At 39.6% G+C, this 20128-nt stretch overlaps 1 protein-coding gene across 1 annotated transcript; it reads right to left on the bottom strand.

The window, feature by feature from the left end:
- Window positions 1–6874: 6874 nt before the first annotated feature.
- On the bottom strand, window positions 6875–19827 carry LOC104034192 (haloacid dehalogenase-like hydrolase domain-containing 5). The gene is made up of 8 exons (XM_075713662.1): window positions 19684–19827; window positions 17084–17293; window positions 15877–15989; window positions 14148–14241; window positions 12913–12946; window positions 11854–12028; window positions 9593–9781; window positions 6875–8782 (listed from the first exon to the last, which is right to left on the bottom strand). Exons 1-8 carry the CDS (start codon window positions 19825–19827, stop codon window positions 8386–8388), a joined length of 1356 nt encoding a protein of 451 aa, XP_075569777.1. The 3' UTR covers window positions 6875–8385.
- Window positions 19828–20128: the final 301 nt, after the last annotated feature.

The raw sequence follows: 20128 nt of genomic DNA on the forward strand, positions 1-20128 counted from the left end.
AGTACTTACAATTAAGTGTAAACAATGTAGTTACAACTGTACCTTCCCAAGGGAACATTTAGATCCTGGATTTTATTTAATTGCTGTAAATTAAACAAAGCAACACCCCTTTCTTTTTGCTTGGCTCTTTAATTCTTACGTCAGTAGATGAGCAATTTTGATCCGCAGGAGCCAAATATTGAATTACTTGGTTCTGTATTCAGCCTACTACTTCAGTAACAGCCTCAGATACCAAAACAGCGATCAGTTTTCAATGAAATGGCCATGCTCTAAAGCTGGTTCCTTAGAGTGCTGGGTATAGCTGAATTAATTAGTTAATTCTCTGGTAATGACACATTCTTTACTACTGAAACATTATGGATGTACCTATACATGTCACTGGTGTGCACAGTGCTGTAGAGAATCAGTGTAAGAGATAAATAACACAAGTGTCATGCTTAACATGTACCTAGTCTTTGTAGGTGTTGACCTTTGTTTTTTCATGTACTTCACATGTGTTCTGCACATCTATAGTATAGTTTCTAAATCTGTGTGTGGGGAAAAAAACAACTTACCCAAAAAATACAAAGGGAAAAGCAATTTGTGAATTCCAAGGCTGTGATACAAGACAAAATGTAACAGTTTATACAAAGCTGGGTTTCATTTATGTAAGTAATACCATTATTATAATACAGTCCTAGAATATAACATGCAGAACAGTTCTCTCTAAACCCTGTAAAACGCATGGCCTTCAAAAGCAAGCCTGTGCTTTCACAGCAAATGCCAACAATGAACTAGTCATATGTCACCTTGTATGAACCTTGGAACCTGCCTGTCTTGCTGCTAATAAGCTCTCACAATATTTGCAGTGGAAAGGACACACACCTGTGTCAATATAACTAACTAGTTTCATAGCTACTTCCCAGGTCATCTTCCAAAGCACTGTATGACATGCAGACCAGACATCTCTGACTGAGGAGGGAGCAAGATGGGTGGCCACCAATGGGTGGCAAAAATCTCCCCAGGGTGCCCTTGTGCACCCTTGGAAATGTGAACAGACTAAACCAGTCATAAAGGGTTATGCAGAGGGAAAAAAAAACCACACACTGAAAAAAACCCAAAACCCCACTCTGGTCTCTGGTGCCTGACCATTTGTAAGTGTGTGCAGCAAATTAAAATACGTATCATCTTTCAGTAACTTGAATTTATTGTGGCAAACAACCATGACAACTGTTTAGTTGGCTTATAATAAGTACATATGACAAAACATTTTAAAGGGACTTCTTATTTGCATTTCTAGTAACTCCTTCTTGAATTCTATAGGAATGTGGAATAGTTCAGATACACTGCGCTCTGAACAACTAACTCAAATGAGACTCAAATCCTAGCTGTTAGGAACAAAAATAACTTACGTTGGAAATACCAAAGTTTAGCACAATGGTTCTGTGGATCATTTTGTTAGCATTCCTCCTTTCCATCCATCACCTAGAAACACTTTTTGAACAAGAAAACGCTGACAAAGAGCTGACACTGAAGTTCTGAAAATCCAGAGCTGAGAAAGCGTGGCCATGGTACGATACCTGCTATTTTTTAAGCATTTTGGCTTTTTAAGGGTCTGCCAATCCCATATAACCCTTACCAAGCTGGAGTTCAGTCCATGGAGTTGGAGAACCTGAAATACCCTGAGCCTTGGAGAACTGCGTGGGGACAATGGCTTTGCATTTTATAACTTCTATGATGGCCGGGGGGCGGGGGAAGAAAAGGGAAGAAAAAAAAGAGACAGGAGATGGTCGCAATACTCCCACTTCTTTCCCTCCCCCGTCCAGCACCGCGCCTCAGCCATGAGTGCTGCCGCCGGGCTGAGGTAAAGACAAAATGGCGGAGAGCGCCCCTGCGGCGGCCCCTGGGGAGCTGAGAGGGAAATCCACCAGCCCTCACCTACACCTGGAGGATCCCATACCAAAAACCATTGCAGTCTCCATCAGAGAAGCTATCTATCCCTTCACTTCCCAAATAAATTCAGTTCTTACTGGCATGCCTCATACTTGTGTGTTTAAGACAAGGGAGTCTCCAGTCTCCCACCTACAGTTACTGAGGCACCTGCAACAGCAGTCACGCTGCAGGGCAAGGAAAGTTTCCCAAGGGTGAAACAAGTTCCCACCTGGACATGGATTGCACCAGGACTTTGCTGAACTAAATACCTTTGAGAAATGCTTGTGACTTGTACTCATGCTGATGAGGCTATTGAAAGGCGTGTGCTGCTTTCAAGAACAGTTTATTTGTGTGAAAACCAAAGGTAATTACTTATTAGTATCTGCTCACATTCATGGGAGATGAGCCTGGATGACTACATTTTTGAAGCATTTTAGGAGGCAGGCCACAGATATCTTCTCAGAGAGCCAGACATTAATTTGGAAATGAACAAGAACTATCTTCTACTTTAACCTTTCACTGTCTTCTGCCAAAGGAACAGGTTAATTTCACTGAAACGGCAAATAACCCCTTTCAAAATCTACAGACAGTAGTGGAGAAGTAAACCCAAGCCCTGTATGAAAGCAGACATCTTTGCACCCCCCAACAGCCCAGCCCAAACCCCATGTACATTCTGCTGTATTCTTCCAGAATTTAATAGATCCTGGACTTAAGTATCTCAACTCTGCCCAAGTGTGTGGTCCTCTATAGAATCATAGAATTGTTTAGGTTGGAAAAGACCTTTAAGATCATCAAGTCCAACCATTAACCTAACACTACTAAACCAATTAAGGGTAGAGTAATAATTAATTTCATGTTTCCTGGCTTGGTGCTGGATTATTTTCTAATGAAAGTAAAAACTAGGAATCGTTAAGGTTGGAAAGGACCTCTAAGATCATCAGTCCAACTATCAGCCCAATGCCACCATGCCCACTAAACCATGTCCCAAAGTGCAACATCTACCCATTTTTTTAACACCTCCAGGGACGGGGACTTCACCACCTCTCTGGGCAGCCTGTTCCAATGCTTGACCACTCTTTCTGTGAAGAAATGTTTCCTAATATCCAATCTAAACCTCCCCTGACACAGCGTGAGGCCATTTCCTCTTGCCCTGTTGCTAGTTACTTGGGAGAAGAGACCAACACCCACCTCACTACAACCTCCTTTCAGGTAGTTGTAGAGAGCGATAAGGTCTCCCCTCAGCCTCCTCTTCTCCAGGCTAAACCACCCCAGTTCCCTCAGCTGCTCCTCATAAGGCCTGTTCTCTAGACCCTTCACCAGCTTCATTGCCCTTCTCTGGACACACTCCAGCACCTCAATGTCTTTCTTGTATTGAGGGGCCCAAAACCAGACACACAGTATTCCAGGTGCGGCCTCACCAGTGCTGAGTACAGGGGAACAATCACCTCCCTGCTCCTCCTGGCCACACTGTTCCTGATACAAGCCAGGATGCTGTTGGCCTTCTTGGCCACCTGGGCACACTGCTGGCTCATGTTCAGCCGGCTGTCAACCACCCGAAACCCCCAGGTCCCTTTCTGCTGGGCAGCTTTCCAGCCACTCTTTCCCAAGCCTGTAGCACTGCATGGGGTTGTTGTGACCAAAGTGCAGGACCTGGCACTTGGCCTTGTTGAACCTCATACAATTGACCTCAGCCCATTGATCCAGCCTGTCCAGGTCCCTCTGCAGGGCCTTCCTATCCTTGAGCAGATTGACACTCCCACCCAATTTGGTATCATCTGCAAACTTACTGAGGGCACACTCAAACCCCTCATCCAGATTGTTGATAAAGATGTTAAGTAAGACTGGCCCCAAAACCGAGCCCTGGGGAACACCGCTATGGGTATGTCTGCATTACTGTTTCAGTTGTATCAAGGTGTCTTTTGATGTGAAGCTTCTGACCACCTCCACTTGCTCTGCAGAGCAGTCGCCAAGGGCATCAGCTGGATTCCCACTGGATGAAGCCTAACGCACTTCAACAGAGGTCTAAAAATTGCATACCAGGTTTAAATACTGCACTGACAGCCAGTGAGAATATCTTTCAAGCTTAGTGAAAACATTCATTTTAGAAGATCTTTTACAATATTCTTACCGATAGTCGTCTGCCAATCCCACCACATTGCAGAGACTGTTTCATCTCCTACTACTGCTGAAATATTTTTAAGTTCAATTTTTCTAGATATGATTCAATTACAGCATATCACAGCGTATCACCACATTTGTGTTGCTGAAGAATGTAACACGTAGCAACATGAGGAGGGTTGTCCCAGAAAAAAAACTACCGAGCCGTTTATGCAAAGTAGTAAACTACTACAAAACACTGCAACAGATTATCGTGAATTACTCACATCTTTAAGACAAGCTGCCTGGATATAATCTTTTACTAAAAAAATCTGCAATTTGAAAAGAGTATTCCATAACAAGTAGTATCAATAGGTGCAGTAGACTGATTTAATAAAAGTAAGATCTACTACAAAATTATTCCTTTCATTACATTTAAGAATATTTAAGTTTTGACATGATAAATTTAATTTTAAATGCATGGTTGTTTTTAGATTGAAGAAGAGATATCTGTAAATTAGTTTTTCTTTAAAATATGTCTCATACATTCCTCTAACTTTAATTGAAAAATGCTTCTGAAGAAAAACATGTGATACTGAAGACAATACATGACTGGAGTTTAAAATATTTTGTCAATTTTGTATTAGCAAAAATAAGTATAGACTGTATTTTTGAAAGGTTATTTTTGAGGTCTTTTTTTAATAGAACAAAAGGTATCAAGAATAAAAACACTACTATGCAAACAAAGGGCAAGTTCTACTTAGAAGAAACTTCAGCAAGATCCTCAGAAGTATTTTTTAATAGTGATTTCAGTGATCTATTTCTGCACGTGCTGGTCACTTAGGTGTTTCAGCAGTACATTTTAAACTTGAAAGAAGCATTGCAACATCCAATAGCTTACCTGTATTATGACTGAAATACACTGAACATGACATGTGGGAAATACTGTCTGTTTCAAAAAAGTGATGTCAAAGCTGAAAACATATTGAAGAAGTGAAAATCCAGGTAAGAGGACATTCAAGGAAAGGAGAGCGAAAGTTAAGACAGGGTCTTAGTCTTTTTCTTACCTAATATTATATTCATTCATCTCACTCTTAGCTGAATTAAAGAACATTTTACTAAACTCTGTTTTCCTTAAGAACTCTGAAAAAAGGACCTTTCCAGTACTACAGATTGAGATTTCTTCTAAGGATTTCCACATCTTAGCTTGTTACTAACAAAGAATCACTAAACTTCACTTTAAAGTACTATAGCAGGAAACATTAGAAATTACAGTGGTAACTCCAATGCAATGTTTTATGACACTTCTTTTCAAAAAAATTCTCATTTGTACCACTTCCTGAGTGAATAGGAGGCACAAAGTTCAAAGACTCAGAAGTCTGTCAGTGTAGCATCTTCATTTGTAAGACATTAAATAATAATGTAATGAGCAATGTGTGCTTTTTGGGGGGTCACATTAATAAAAAGATAAAGATGACAAGTCTTTTGCTGAATTCAGTAAAGCAGGTGGAATGGCAGCTTTGCCCAAGTCACATACTAGCATCCTGGCATAAATATTTTCACCAAAAATTTGAGTGAAAGTGTAAACTGGACTGGGACTCTTTGAGGGAGGAACACACATGCTTTTCCACTCATTTTGCAAAGGGTAAGGACCTCTGGCCAGGAGTTTGCTATACCACTAACACCAGGAATATTTCAAAATTTGAACTGCAGTGTAAGTGCTCAGTGCACATAAACATTGGAACAGGTCACTGAGGAAGCAGCTTGCGTTCAGGCTCTAGAGCTAGATCTATGGTGTGTGGTTGCAGTACTAACTAGGGAATACATAATCTAATTCCAATGTACCTCGCTTAGCACTGCAATGAAGCTGTGGGAGCATCTAGCAAGTGGATGCTGTGAGGTCCTTCACCTTTGGCAAGAGCTCCAGTAGCTCACTATACTCTTTCAAATCCTTCCTTAAAAATTTATTCTTCACGATATGTCACCAAAATATTTGCCTACCTCACTGGTATACCACAACAAGTGTCTACTACACTAACATTTCTTTTTTGTGTTTTACAGTAAGACCCAGATATATAAATCATATTTATCCACCATTTGTGGCAATAACTGCCTATTTTTTGTTTTGTGCTGATACAGTTCCAAAATCAGTCATACATTCATACAAGGAATCACAATAAAGATAGCTCAAGCAGACTCATCAGGCAACATTCACACCCCTGCAACACAGACACAGCCTAAATGGTTTAAGAGGGATATAGACTAAAAACCTGTCTTCAGTTAAAAAACAGTAGCAGCCTGACTAGCAGCCAAACAGTATTTTTTTTTTCTACATATGCATTATAAGTTAATGTTTCTATGAGGGACAACGTTTAAAAAGTATATGCACAGTTCCTTCATGAACCTTTTCAAGTGTTCATGCATATTCTGGGGAAAAAAAGAAGAAACAAATTCAACATTTTCTGTTCTTCATCAGCTTTCATATTTTTATTCCTTGCTTCAGGGACAGCCTGAAACTGCTTCCAGTAATAGTTAAAGAGCTCTGCAAGATGCTTCAGTATTGAAACAATGCCACTTCAGTCACCCTGACATTTTACAAAACTACAATCTTTACTTCAAAAGGTTTGGCATACTTTGCAAATAATTGGCGTATTACAGAAAACTGCTAAATAAATAGGTACATATGTTTATTGTACCAGTTAAAAAGGCAAGAATGTGCTGCTATAGTACTTTCCCAGTGAAGAAACAGGAAATACACTGTTTAGAGCAGTGTCCTTAAACTGGATCCAGCAAGATATGTTGAAAACTACTTATGAAACATTAGGAGTGAATGAATCAACAATCCTGACAGTAGAGAGGGGGATTACAAATGGAGAAAACACAACAACAAAAAAATCTGACTTCATCACAGCAGTGTTTTCTTCATGATGTGAGTTTTCAGATTTTGATTTCGGGATGACAAGCAGTGAAGAAGTTGGCCAGGAAATCACTTCACTTTATGCCACCATCTGTCTATCAGTGCTTTTAAGCTAGCGTTCTGCTAGTTCTGCAATAACTTGTGAACACTGAAGGCCCACAGATTTTTGTTTGTATGATTTTAATTTCAAAAAAACCCCCAAAACACAACAACAAAATAAACCAAAAACCCAACCATAAAAACCTGACTAGCCCCCAAGGTGATGTTAAGTGATATTTGTGTGTAAGTTGACTTTGTTTTTAAACACACTTAATTGGCTTATGTTTTCCAAGCTTACGTAACAAGTATACCATATACTGTGCTATAACAACACAAAAAAATTTTCAAAGACATCTTTTGGATGAAAACATTTAACAGTATTTTACAAAAGTAACAAAATATTCTTTTTTAAATGAACAGCTATAAAATCCATGAACCGAACAACATATAACATTGACACAACACGACATGTATTACACTAAAGGCCAGTTAATTACCACAGTGGTATGAAGCTTCAAGTAAATTACTAGGCACTTTTTGCCCAGACAGTAGTCACTCATTCAGTGGAAAAGTCCAACTGACAGAAACGCCTGAAACATAATTGCTAAAGCTTTCTAAGATTCTAAATTCCTCAAAAAAGTGCAGGTAAAAAAGAAGGCGTAGACAAAAAGGCCAGGTATTATGCCACACAGGATACCCAATGTTAGCCGCTTTTCTCACGTGACTATGTTTGGCTTAGCTGGAGTTCCAAAAACAGTGCTAACAAGTCAGCATTCCCCTTCTTATATGGACATTTCTATTAAGGCTTTGCATGTCAGAGTAGAGAGAAGCAATAGCAGCCCTAGACACAGGGAAAAACAGATAAAATCAAAGGCTGCAGTATTATACGTGAGCAAGTACAAAGTAGCAGAACAGACTTGCACTTCGCTCTAATTTGAAAGAGCACTCATTACTTGCAGAATATCAAGCAGTAACACATTGTGCTCTCTACCAGCCAATTTGTAACTGTGTGAACGACCCCAGCACCACAATCTAATATCCTCAAGGTCCCCAATACCTAGAAGCTAAATCCTCCAGCAAACAAAAGAATGTACCATCACATGGGAATTTAAGTACCAGCAACATGCATGAAAAATGCATGTTTACTATGAAAAATTGCTATTGTAATACCTAACATAATGAAGAGGAGGACAGTAAAGGGCAACTAAAGCAAGAAATGACCTATTTCAAAGTACTTAAAAAAGCATTACTGTTATTTAATATACTTATATTAAGTATATTAATATACCTAATGTAAGATTGGACTAATTTAAAAGTTAAAAATTTTAGAAAGCAGCGTTTTGTGGCATGATTTTAAAGCACAGCTTGTTTTTTGGGAAGAAAAGCATAGCACTGAGTAGTCCTTAAGAAACCATGTCATCTCAATTAGGTGCAAAGTTCTCCAGCTGGAAGACCAGGTCTACAGCAGCATCAACATCTGGTACAATATGATCTGGTTCTACTAAACCAGGATCAAATCTAAAATCTCTGTGGCCATGGAACACCGTTTCAGTTATGCTCTCCCTGGTATCCAAGGGTACCTCTGTGTGAGGGTTGTAAACCCCAGTACAAACAAGAACAGACCTACAGCGGGCAGCAGCTGCAGATGCTAATTCAGTCTCCCAACTGTTGTCTATTTCATCATCCTGAGAGAGAGTGGCAGATCCCCTTCCACCAGCAACTTTGGCCTGAATCCGTGATTTTGAACCTTTTCTGGAGTTCTCTTCCAGATAGCGATTGTAAAGGTTAGCACCATAGACATCAGTCATGAGATTATCTCTGGAAATATAAGAAGAAGGTTTAGTGCAATTTTAGTTGTCAAATTTCAATTGTATGAAAGACATTTTTACGGTTTCGATTTAAGAGTTTATTTTATACTTCACATAACTTTATGTGGAAGTATGCAGACAGGAAGAAATCCAATCCTACAGCTGTTTTATTACACCATTTTCATTAAGCATGACATATAATGAAAGTGAGTAACACTCCATGTTGAAACTGCAGACCAGGGCAGTGGGAGGGGAAATCAAGGATAGGTATTAGCAGTCCATGAATGAGCTTATTATATTTCCAAACATCTTGGAGATTCTGGAACAGTCTTTAATACAATACAGCTTTATCTCTTTCTATGAAAAGGATTCTATGATATGACAGCACGCACAGTAGCATATGACTGACCTTAACGATCTCACAAATAAATTCTTGCTCTCCATTCCCTAATAACCAGCATTTACTCAAAGCTTGATGGTGTTATACCAGTAAATCTAACAAAACACCCATGCAAATTCTTTTTGTTAGATTTACACAGCTTATTACAGCAATTTAAAAAAGGGAGAAATCTTAGCTGCATATGAACCACTCTTTATGCTTCTACAGAAATTACACATAGAAAGAACAAAGTATTATTAATTTTCAAGATTAGAAACAGTGAGGCTCAAAAATGTTACAAAAAGTACACCATAGCACCAAGAACGTTAGGTGGTCCCAATGGCATGAGAAAGAAAGTAGAAAGAGTTGTGTATTTTTCATCGCTGGTATTTATGTTGCGAGTAATTTCCTGATGAACTCGTTAGACTTACGGTATCTTACCCGACAGCATAAAGAGTTTGAATAGGTTGCTTCCATTGTCTTTCTGCTGCCTGGGCCCTGATGAGGTATTCTGCATACTGGTAGGTCAGTTTACTAGGTTTGCCCATTAAGGCCTCATATTTCAGATCTTTGCCAGTGATCTTCTTGTAAATGTTTTCCAAACAAACCATGAACGTTCCATGCCCAAACCTACACAGATATAAAGGCAAATCAAATTATATTAAGTACAGATAAAAACACCAAGGCTTTTTTATTTCATGGTCTTTTAGGAATAAATCATATCCTGTAACTATCAAATTTCCCACCATTTGCATGCAATGTTTCCACAGCTGTTTCCCTGAAAATTAAGTGCTGATTAGCTGAACAATAAACACTGCAATAAAAACACACTATTGGGAGAGCACAGACTTACCCATTTTTAAAACTTAGCAATGATTTGTGTATTACTTGCATTTAAGTAGATACCCTAGTTACAAAAGTGATGCTTCTTGAGATAATGCCTATCCTGATGTACTCTCTGCAGTGACCTAACAGAATCCGCTAAATTGACAAAGAGGAGAAATGGAAAAGGAAAGTCAGAGTCAGACAGAAGGAAAATTGATCTCTCCTTAAGCACAAGAGTATACCACAACCCACTTATAATATGGAAACAAAAAAAACTTCATGGGTTTCTCTAAAAAAATAGATGCAAAGGAGGATCAAGGAACAAACTCTAATTTTACAGCATGCTTTCGATAACTTACTGTTATTTTGATCAAGGTGGAAACAGTCATCAACCAAGCCAGTAATCTCATGATGAAAAAAACAGATTTACTTCATTACTGAAGTCAGGTTGTGATACTAGGGATGAACTAATATGTATCACTTGAGAAATAAGGAATTACCAAAAAACCAAAAGAAGAATAAAAGGTTACTATCCAACAATTCTATATACAATAAATAACACATAATTCTTAAGAAGAGCTGCCAGGTAACTTCTAATGCAGACAGATTAGTATAGCTGCTCAAACCAGGTATCTACAGCCTAAAAAACCAAAAGACCAACATAATGAGCATCAGAAGCCAGCAGAGATATATGAAGTGCACTAATAAAGAAATTAAATCCCTAGTGGCCTAGAAATCAAAACAGTCTTTTAAGGAAAAACACTACAAAGAAGGAAGCAGCTGTAGCACTTTTAAATGTAGTACAGAATTAGCTTTTCTGAATTCTGAGTTAACCCTTCATTCCTTCTCTCCACCCTGTTTGTTGCTTTGTATTATGAAATACCAATAAATAAGCGCAACATTATTTCCAGTAATTATTAGCAACAGCTTAAAACAACTTAGTCATGGCATTATATTCGAATAGTGAAGGTAACAGCACTGACAGATGCAAACTTGTCATACTGTCAAACTCAAAGGAAAAAACAAACTTTATACTGGATCTTTTCCAAAGGACACAACTGAAACTACGTAACTTATCCACTGTAGATACATGGGTTTCCTTACTCTAGCCTGATACTATCACACATATGTATTTGGCCAATGTGCTAATTAGAGATGGTCTTTGCATCCAAGTAAGGATATCCAACAAGATCTTTGATCCAAGATCAAGGCAGCAATCCAGTCACAATAACAACAATTTCTACTTCAGTGTATGTTCAAATTTTAGACCGAGGGGAAGGGAGGGGAAACAAAACTATTAGAGAGCTACCTTCTATTGAAAACAAAATCAAACAAAACCACTATCAGAGATCACGCCACCTTGTTCTGTGTGTTCTACTTGTTGTTTCTTGTGTTCTTTAAAGCACTCACTATATTGCCCTCAGCTCAAAAGCACTCACTGCTTTCAACTAGCAGGGTCAAATCTTCACCCTACCTGAAACTGTACAGTGGAAAAGCAAAATACCAAAGAAGGACCTAATGAAATGAAACAACGGCCTTGATAATTTTTTCATTTTTTCCTTTGAACTGGGACTCTGAGGCCCTCAGGCAAAAACCTATCTTTCCCCATTCTTCTGGGAGTGGGGAAACAAAAAGGTTTAGGGCTTAAAAGCAGTTTTTATCTTGAGTAACTGATTTCCTGAATGCAATAAAGTAGACAGTAAGAAGGCAGCATTTGCTGAAAGTGCATTGCTTTAGAGATGTTGTATTCAAAGCTGAGACCTACTGTGAAGCTACAGCAAGCATTTTGTATAAACGTATTGGCTCTGAATTTTACTGAAGAAACGAGGAAACCCCAAATATATAATGATATACACACGTGTTATAATTGCACTTACCTTGGAGACTGTGCTTCAGCTACCCACATCAGATCCATGTTACAGGCAAGTACAGGAATGTGAGGGTAATTTTCATGGTGATACGGATTTCCAGGATAACCACTTGTCAACAAAACATCTATTATCAACTGGAGGTTGGTTTCCCATCTGACTGGCTCCCCAAACAAAACAACAGCTATGAGAACAAGAATTACAAAATAGAGTTATGGAATTAGTTAACAGGGCACCAAATCTCTGACACTGAAACTTGGTCTAAAGAGACTGAAAAAGTAATTTGATTTAACCGTGAGCTAATGTAATCGTCACATTAACTTAGGGTTTTAATATATTACATACCCATTCATTCACAGAAAATCTCAGAAGTAACAAGACCCCACTGCAAAATCTACAGGTTTAAGAAATTTATTTTTTTATTGGCTAAGCTTCTCCATAGCACCACAAACTATTAACTTCTAAATTGTATTTCTAAGTCTTCCATACCGTTGTGAATTCTATGTACAGTATTTAAATAATCCATCAGAGACATTATTTTGTTCATCTTAAAACAAAATTTGGATGTTGTTTTTAGACAGCAATAACCTGACGTGGACTTTTTAAAATCCTAGAGTCCAGTTTCTACTTTCCTGTGGTTCAGAGGAGACAAGGGTGAATACGGTATGCCGAAACAAGATGATTCTCCTACTACAACTCTGAAGTGACTATCCTGTCTACTGTACGAACAAGACCAATTATTTCTGAACACGTCAATTCATTCCTCATTTTTGAAAGGAAGGCAGCAATAGCCTGTTAAAGGAAGATGAAAAGGAAAGCAGACCTCACCTACCTTCTGAAACTTCAAAATCACATGGCTGAAAACAGCACACATTAAAAAAAACCCAGCTTTATCACATGTGATACAGTCCAAATTAATGACAGATGTCATTAACAAGGAAATTTTAGAATTGTCTCAGCCAACTTTCTGAAGTACCCAGCAATCTAAAAATAAATTCTAATTATAAAGTACAATAAAGATATTTCATCTATTAATGGATAGTTGCAAGTTAAATAAAGATAACTGACCCTCAATCTTGGGAAGCTCCACAGCAGAAGGGTACTGTAATAAGAAAAAAGTGAAAGTTTTCTACAAGATTAAACATCTACTACTATTTGTAACAGAATAAATTCAAGTATAGCTCCCACAGTTGCCTTCTGCAACACTGACAGGAAATGCACTCACTATTTTGGTATATACCTGACATCAGTTTACTTAGAAACTTGTATTTCAGTTCTGAAGTGAAATCTCGTGGCAAATGGACAGCAGACAAGTTAGTGTGTTCTGCATTCACTAGCCTCCTACATCTATTTAACTTCCACTGGCAAGCTATAAAGCTTTGGTTGTTTAATTTACTTGTGTATGAAAGTATGGATGTTTATTTTTCCACACGAGTAAGAGGCCTCTAGTATTAACAAGATATTTGAAAAATAGTTTTTGAAATGTATTCTTTAACACTGCTAAGAAAGAAAAATACATTGTATAGCACGTAATATATTTGCTAAACAAGTAAGAGCTTGCACTTCATGATTTACTCCCTGTGGTGGCAAATACATTAACAGTTTCTTGAACTTCTACATCCGCATGGTTGAGAAGCAAGGTAAAAGGTGATATAACTGAGTTATGGATTCTATGAACCACAAAGAATTTCTTGACTTCATATGGGAAAAAGCCACTCTATATACTGACCCTGAACATGTACAATACACACATGTATTTACCGTGTATGTATTCACTCCTTTTTGAAATTCTGCACAATTCAGTTGAAACCATACTGTACATACTCTTAATATTTGTATAGATTTAAGTAATGGTATAAACAAGAAAGGGAGTCCTTTAGAGAAAAATTAGTTATCTGCAAAGCATTAACTTACAATCAAAGCAACCTCACAGCCTAGAAACAATACCAAGGGAATCCTATACTGAAGGAAAAAGCTTATTTTATCTTCCACACATCTGAAGAAGCTAATAAGCTTTCCAAGACAGATTTTGAATTAGGTATCTGTACTAAATGGTAAGTTTTCCCACAACAGTAAGTTAAAAAATCAAAGAATATGTTAAAGAATTACCACTGATAGAAAAAAAGTCTATACAGTTGTTCTTGAAAATGCTGTAATAAAACAAATAAAGAAGCAGAAAAGCAAAGTCAAAATACAATGTTAAGAACAACAGCATTAGCTCTGTAGTTTACATATTGACCCCTATTACAGAATGTCATCTAATGAGCAAGCAAAGAATTTTAAAACAAAAAATACTCACTCACCAGAACTTTAGGTCTTCTGTCATGGTCAACTACATCTAGCAAAGGGTGTTTCTCCCGCAACGTTTCAATGGTAATAGGTTGACAGAAACCAAGGCTGGGAAAATACCAGTTAAGGATACAGAATTGCTTATGTTATAAGATTTTAAAAATCAGTAATTCCATTTTAACAATTTTAACTTATGCAGTTTATCTGGTAAAGCAAATTATTTAGGAATGAAAGCAACATATAAAAGACTGACTTTTTCTTCTGTGAGATAAAAAGATGATCATCGCATTATTTATAAATGGAAGACCTGTGTGTCTGAAATCTTCAGACAGAAATTATACATAAATCTTTCTCAAAACATGAAATGAAAAGCAAGAAGCCACTCTACAGCTGCAATACTCCAAGATCATCTTTACATAAGCACAAAAAGAAGTTTATCCAGCAGCAAGACAACTTCTTGTGTAATTATTACAGAAAAGAAATATGAGCTAGTTGAGGAAAAAATACTGCCTCCACAAACTGTGCCTTCCTTAGGCCACTATAGCTGCAAATGTATTGCTAGATAAACAAACACTGTAAAGCTCAGTCTCTTGCAAAATGGTGGACTGACGAATCAGGTTTAATTATGCTCTACAGGTAGTTAAGATAAATACACATCAAAATGAGCAAAAGGGAAAAAATAACCTCCTGATTTGCATAGCAGTGCTCTTAAATGCTGATATAACCCATTAATTTAAACTTAGTTAACAAGAGGTAATCAAACTAAAACTGCTCATTTATGTAAAAAGCCATTGTGATGCTACTCTCCATGCTGACAACTTCTTACAATGCAAATGAAAATAACAGATATTTAAATATATCATGTATACAAACTAAGCAACCTGATTTTGTATTGGAATTAACACCACAGGCCATTTATAAAGTTATTTTAAGATAAGATTATCGCGTATGAAAATGCTATCTAACAGAAATATGGTTTTTGTATTTCGTATTCAGTCTTGTAATATACTTTTCTCTTAGCCATGCCTAACAAATTTTGACAGTTAACCGGAATGTTCCTTCAGTAACTTTTTCTCATCTTTGTATCTGAAATAAAGCTTACACTTAAAAGTCGCATATACATCTTCTACACCTCATGATTTACACCAACTTTAATTAAAATGCCAGTAAAGGAAGAAGTGCAGAAGGGAGTTACTGGAAGCATGAGCAAAGATTATGCATAAGGTAAGGTCATTAAATTACAGTTTGAAGCTTTGATGCCACCATTTTATCAACATAATTCAAGTTCTTTTTGGCAGTTAGTATAGAAGCAGCAAAATATTTTCAAGTATAGTTCTACTCCAGAGGTCGGTTACAAAAACAATGTGACCTGGCCTGGCCACATGCTTACAAGCGGATCGTGAGCCACTGAGCTAAAAGTTAGTGATAAATAACAGACAGCATGCCATGCTCTCATCCTCGAGAAAGAACAAACCCTTTGTGCTAAAGTGTCATTTACATATGAGTGAAAAAAATAATTCTTTCTCTTTTTTCCTTCCTCATTAAAAACAGATAGAACAAAGTGAAGCAAGTATCAACACACCAACCATTTTCAAAATATAAATTTGACATCATAGTAAGAACTACCATTGCTTTTTGGGTTTGTAGCGTTGAAATATTTGGTCTTCACTTGATACACAGGATCCCCTGAACTTGATTAAGGAAAATACTTAAACAGAAAGTTTTTTCTTTTTTTAAAGATACTCTTGAGCAATATCAAGTAGTGGTCCTTGTCCAGATACAAGAACACATTTTTCATGATAACGTTTGAACATCCGCAGAGGACTGTGTGACATCATCACTTGATCTTGTGAAATCTGTTTGGGGTTTAAAAACAAAAGGAGTCTGTTGTTTTTCAGATAAGTTATTTATGTGTAGACTTAATTAATAGGTGTGACAAATTCTATGAATTACGAAACAATTATACATATCTACCTAAAACCCTACCATATAATTTTCTCCTACGTTTCACAGATTATGTATTGATAATGTGCCAGAAAAAAATACATTACTGACATTGTCATACACACCCCTTTCAGCTTCAGGAATTACTCTATTCAACATGAACACAAGGTTTTCTCTCCTAGTTTTATAGTATCACAAAATTAATTTAGAAAGCAAACAGGGAAAAAGAATCAGAACTGTCCTAGTTCCTACTGTGGTCCCTTCGCTAGACTGCAGCATTGATTTAATTGTATCAGAAGATCACTTTCTTTTAGTTTACATATCCCCATTCCTTCAACAGGTATAAAACCAGTAAAATTATTATCCTGGAAGGATGCTATTATGAATCGCTACTTATCACCTTTACAGGTCTAAAAAAACCAAAAAATAACTGAGATGTCATTTAACCCATGACACACAGGATTTTATTGATACAGATATGCCCTTGCCTGCTGGCCCTTACAGAAACAAAACACACTGCAGAACTGACTTTATGGGTTTATCTTAGTAATGCTCAAAACACAGTCTCCAACAACAGAGCAGTCCTACTGCCCACAAATCAGGGGGGAATAAAGTTTTACCACTTGTATTAAAAAGAGGCAGGAAGCTCTTGTCTTGCACATTATCACAGAAGACATTCAGCTTGCTAAAGCAGAGTTTCATGTTACTGGCACACACATTTTTTTCTTCAGAAGGAGAAGGTAAGACTTATTCCCACAATAATAATGTTGCAAAGAAATACCACTACCATTAGCTTTACCATTGGAAAAATCAGTACCTTTACCAATGGAAATACCATTAGCTTTGGACAGTATTTTTTACTTTTATAATACCTCCAGCAAAGCATTTCAGGGGGCTTAAGGGAAAACCAAAACTGATTAACTGAGCAGTATTTAATGGAAAAGAATACATTTGACATATTCACCATAAGTAAATTAAATAAATAAATAGTATTTAAGTTACTCACTGGAACTCCCAGTAGATGAGACAGCTGATCAGCTTTTTTCTGGCGAAGGCAATTCCCTGCATTGGTGACAAATACTACAGGCACCAAGAATTGTCCCTGAGAATTAACTAGCTTTTGAAAGGCTGTTTTTGCAGCAGGAATCGGGGTTTTTCCTCGTACTAGTACACCGTCAATGTCAAAAAGAAAACCAAAGGATGGAGGTATGTTGAGCTGTAAGAAGGAATTGAAAAGAAAGAGTACATTAGTTATGCCCTTACTTAGGCTCGCTTGGTAAAGCTTACAATAGCTAAGGCCCAATGAAAGCAGCCACCTCCACAGAGAAGGAACAGATCTTTAATTTTGTGCATTTTAATGTGCCTTACAGACATATTCATATACTACAATACTTACTGTGAAAAAATGAGCACTACAACTCCCTTTTCCTTATGCATGCAGCCTCATGAGTTCTACCTTGCTTTATGAGTAGTTCCAGGACACTTCAGAAGATTGGGACAAATTGAGTTAAACTGATAAAAAGAGGTAGAAAATACATGCTGCTGTGCCAGCGAGTGACACCTTTGATTTAACCCCACTCTATTTCACAGGTGATTTCAATGCACAGAACACTAACAAAATAAACAAAAGTAATTTTTTCCAGCAGCAGTTAGGTCTTGAATGCAAATATTGTACTTTGCTCCTCCCTTATAAGATGCTTAGATACGAAAACAGTCCCTACTACCTCTTGTACTTTTCTGTTCCACAACAGGTTCGAGTACAGCTAGGTATCTGTTGTGCTCCTTATACATCGCTTCAGTTGATTCTTAGTTTTATATATGGCAGATTAATGCCTATTGTAAAAATTAGCACCTCCTTAAACAAAGGTGCTGTTTGAGTTACTAAAATTTATCTCACTGCCTGCCTTTGAAGAAGTGAAGAACTGGAGTTCATGAGCCCAGAAAAAGAGAGTGAGGCTAACCAAGGGTAAGAAAGATGAGCTGGGTGATAAGCCTAAGGAGTGGAGACAGAGGGAGGACTGTCGAACAATGAAACCATTACTGAATTGGGTTGGAAAGGATGGACCAAAAGGGGTCTATAATCTAAACTTCATTTCTCTCCCAAGCCTAAAATGGAATCAAAGACTCTTGGGATTCATGATCCCCTCTTTCATCGTTTGATGAAAAAGGAGTGAGAGATCAAGCACCGAGACCAAGCCTGATGGGGAGAACAGGTGCAGAAATTACTCCAGCCAGTGAAGGTGGGACGGCCTTTGCTATTCAAGCTGTCTCAGGGCACATACCGACAGCAATCCAGCCCACTGTTTTTCCCATGCAGGGAGAAGGGCATTTTGCCTATTTAAGCAGCACTTTGTTCCTCATCAATTATTCATCCGCTACATTTTTGCTGCAGCTGGGTACAGCATAGATAGACACTGCCACCACCACCACTATGTGAAAGGTGATGTAGCTACAGATCCACTCCTTGACACGCTGGCTCGCACTGCTGCCTTTTCTAAAGCCATCACACACAAATGACATTTGAAAACCCATGAGTTTGAGTATATTCCCCGACAGAGCCCAATTTAATAGAGTTAACACTTCAAATGTAATGCAATATCACTGACTGTAATTGGGCAGCTGGGGTTTGTTCAGTTTTACATGCAAGTACTCCCCTTGAAGCCCTCTCCTTTCTCCCCTATTAATCACCAGCCTTCTGTTTAAATAAAACCAAAAACCCCTGCAACCATTGTCTCCAAGTTGTCTGCAATAGTTTCACAAATGCTACATCAGAAATAACCCAACTGCTACGCAAATGAGTTGCAGGCTTGCCGATAAATGTACAGTAGTTATCTCAGGCTTTGTAAACTAGCGTGTGAAATTACTGAAACTATACTGTAACAGTTTTGTAGTAAACACAGTTCTTCACGTTAATTTTGCTATCTGTAAATAATGTGGATTACAAACGTGAATTTTACAGTGAACAACACTGTAGCAAAAAAAAAAAAATCTTTTGCCAAGTATACCGAAAAAACTAAGAAGGGAATTCGGCGTATATCCAACAGGGAAATAACGAAATCAACAGCTACGTTTTTTTGTTCCTTTGACCATAAAGGAGTGCTCTCTGACCGACAAGCGAGCTGCAGCGCTGCAACAACAAAGGAGTCGGGATGAAGCACGCGCGCCAGGCGCGCGACCCTAACGACTTTCCGTCGTTCCTCTTTTGCAAGACCGCGAAGCAAAAGCAGGCCCTTGGGAGAGGGGGGCTCGCAGGCACTGGCGATGAAACCCCCGGTAGCGGCCTCCCACGTCCCGGCTGGGACGGGAGCGGGACGATCCCGCCGGGCAGGGAAAGCCCCTGGGAGCGGGAGCCACCGCCCCGCCCCGCCCGGCCAGCCCGGGCCCGCGCCCCCGCCTCCACGGCCGCCCCTCAGACACCGCGGGCGGCCCGGCCGTGCCGCGCCGTACCCTCGGGCGCCGGGAGGCCGCGCCCCGCCGAGGCCGGGTTTGGCAGCCGCCGCCCGAAGCCGTTTCGGTTTCGCTCCGGCTTTCACTCCGGTTTCCCGCACGCCTTGAAGCGACCGGCACCGCCCAGGCGGTCCTGCCCGCCCCGGGCCCCTCGCTTACCTGACTGCCGCCGCTCCCCTCAGCCGCCGGCGCTGGGAGGCCGGCCGGCGGGCCGCAGAGCCCGCTGAGCGCCGGCAGCCAGGGCGGCCGTCCCGCGGCGCCGGCCCTGAGGAGAGCGCGGAGCGGCGGCAGCGCCCGCCGCATAACGGCCGCGTGGCGGGGGGGGGGGCGGGGAGCGGCGGCAGCGCCCAGCGACCGGGGCCGGGGGGAAGGCGGCGGCGGCGCCCGGGGCGGGGAGGGAAAGCGGCAGTGGCGGCGGCAGCGCCCGGCGCCCGGCCTTCCCCGCCGCTGCCCCGGCTTCAAACTGCGGCCCCGCCCGCGCCCGTGACGTCCCACAGGCGGAGGCCCCGCCCACGCCCCTTTTGACGGGCGCGCAGGCCCCGCCCCCGGCTGCCGGGAGCGCGGGCCGGGCCAGGCCCAGGCCCAGGCCGTTAGCTCATCAAGC

The sequence above is a fragment of the Pelecanus crispus genome, chromosome 7 (assembly GCF_030463565.1).
Source record: "Pelecanus crispus isolate bPelCri1 chromosome 7, bPelCri1.pri, whole genome shotgun sequence".
NCBI classification, from domain to species: domain Eukaryota; kingdom Metazoa; phylum Chordata; class Aves; order Pelecaniformes; family Pelecanidae; genus Pelecanus; species Pelecanus crispus.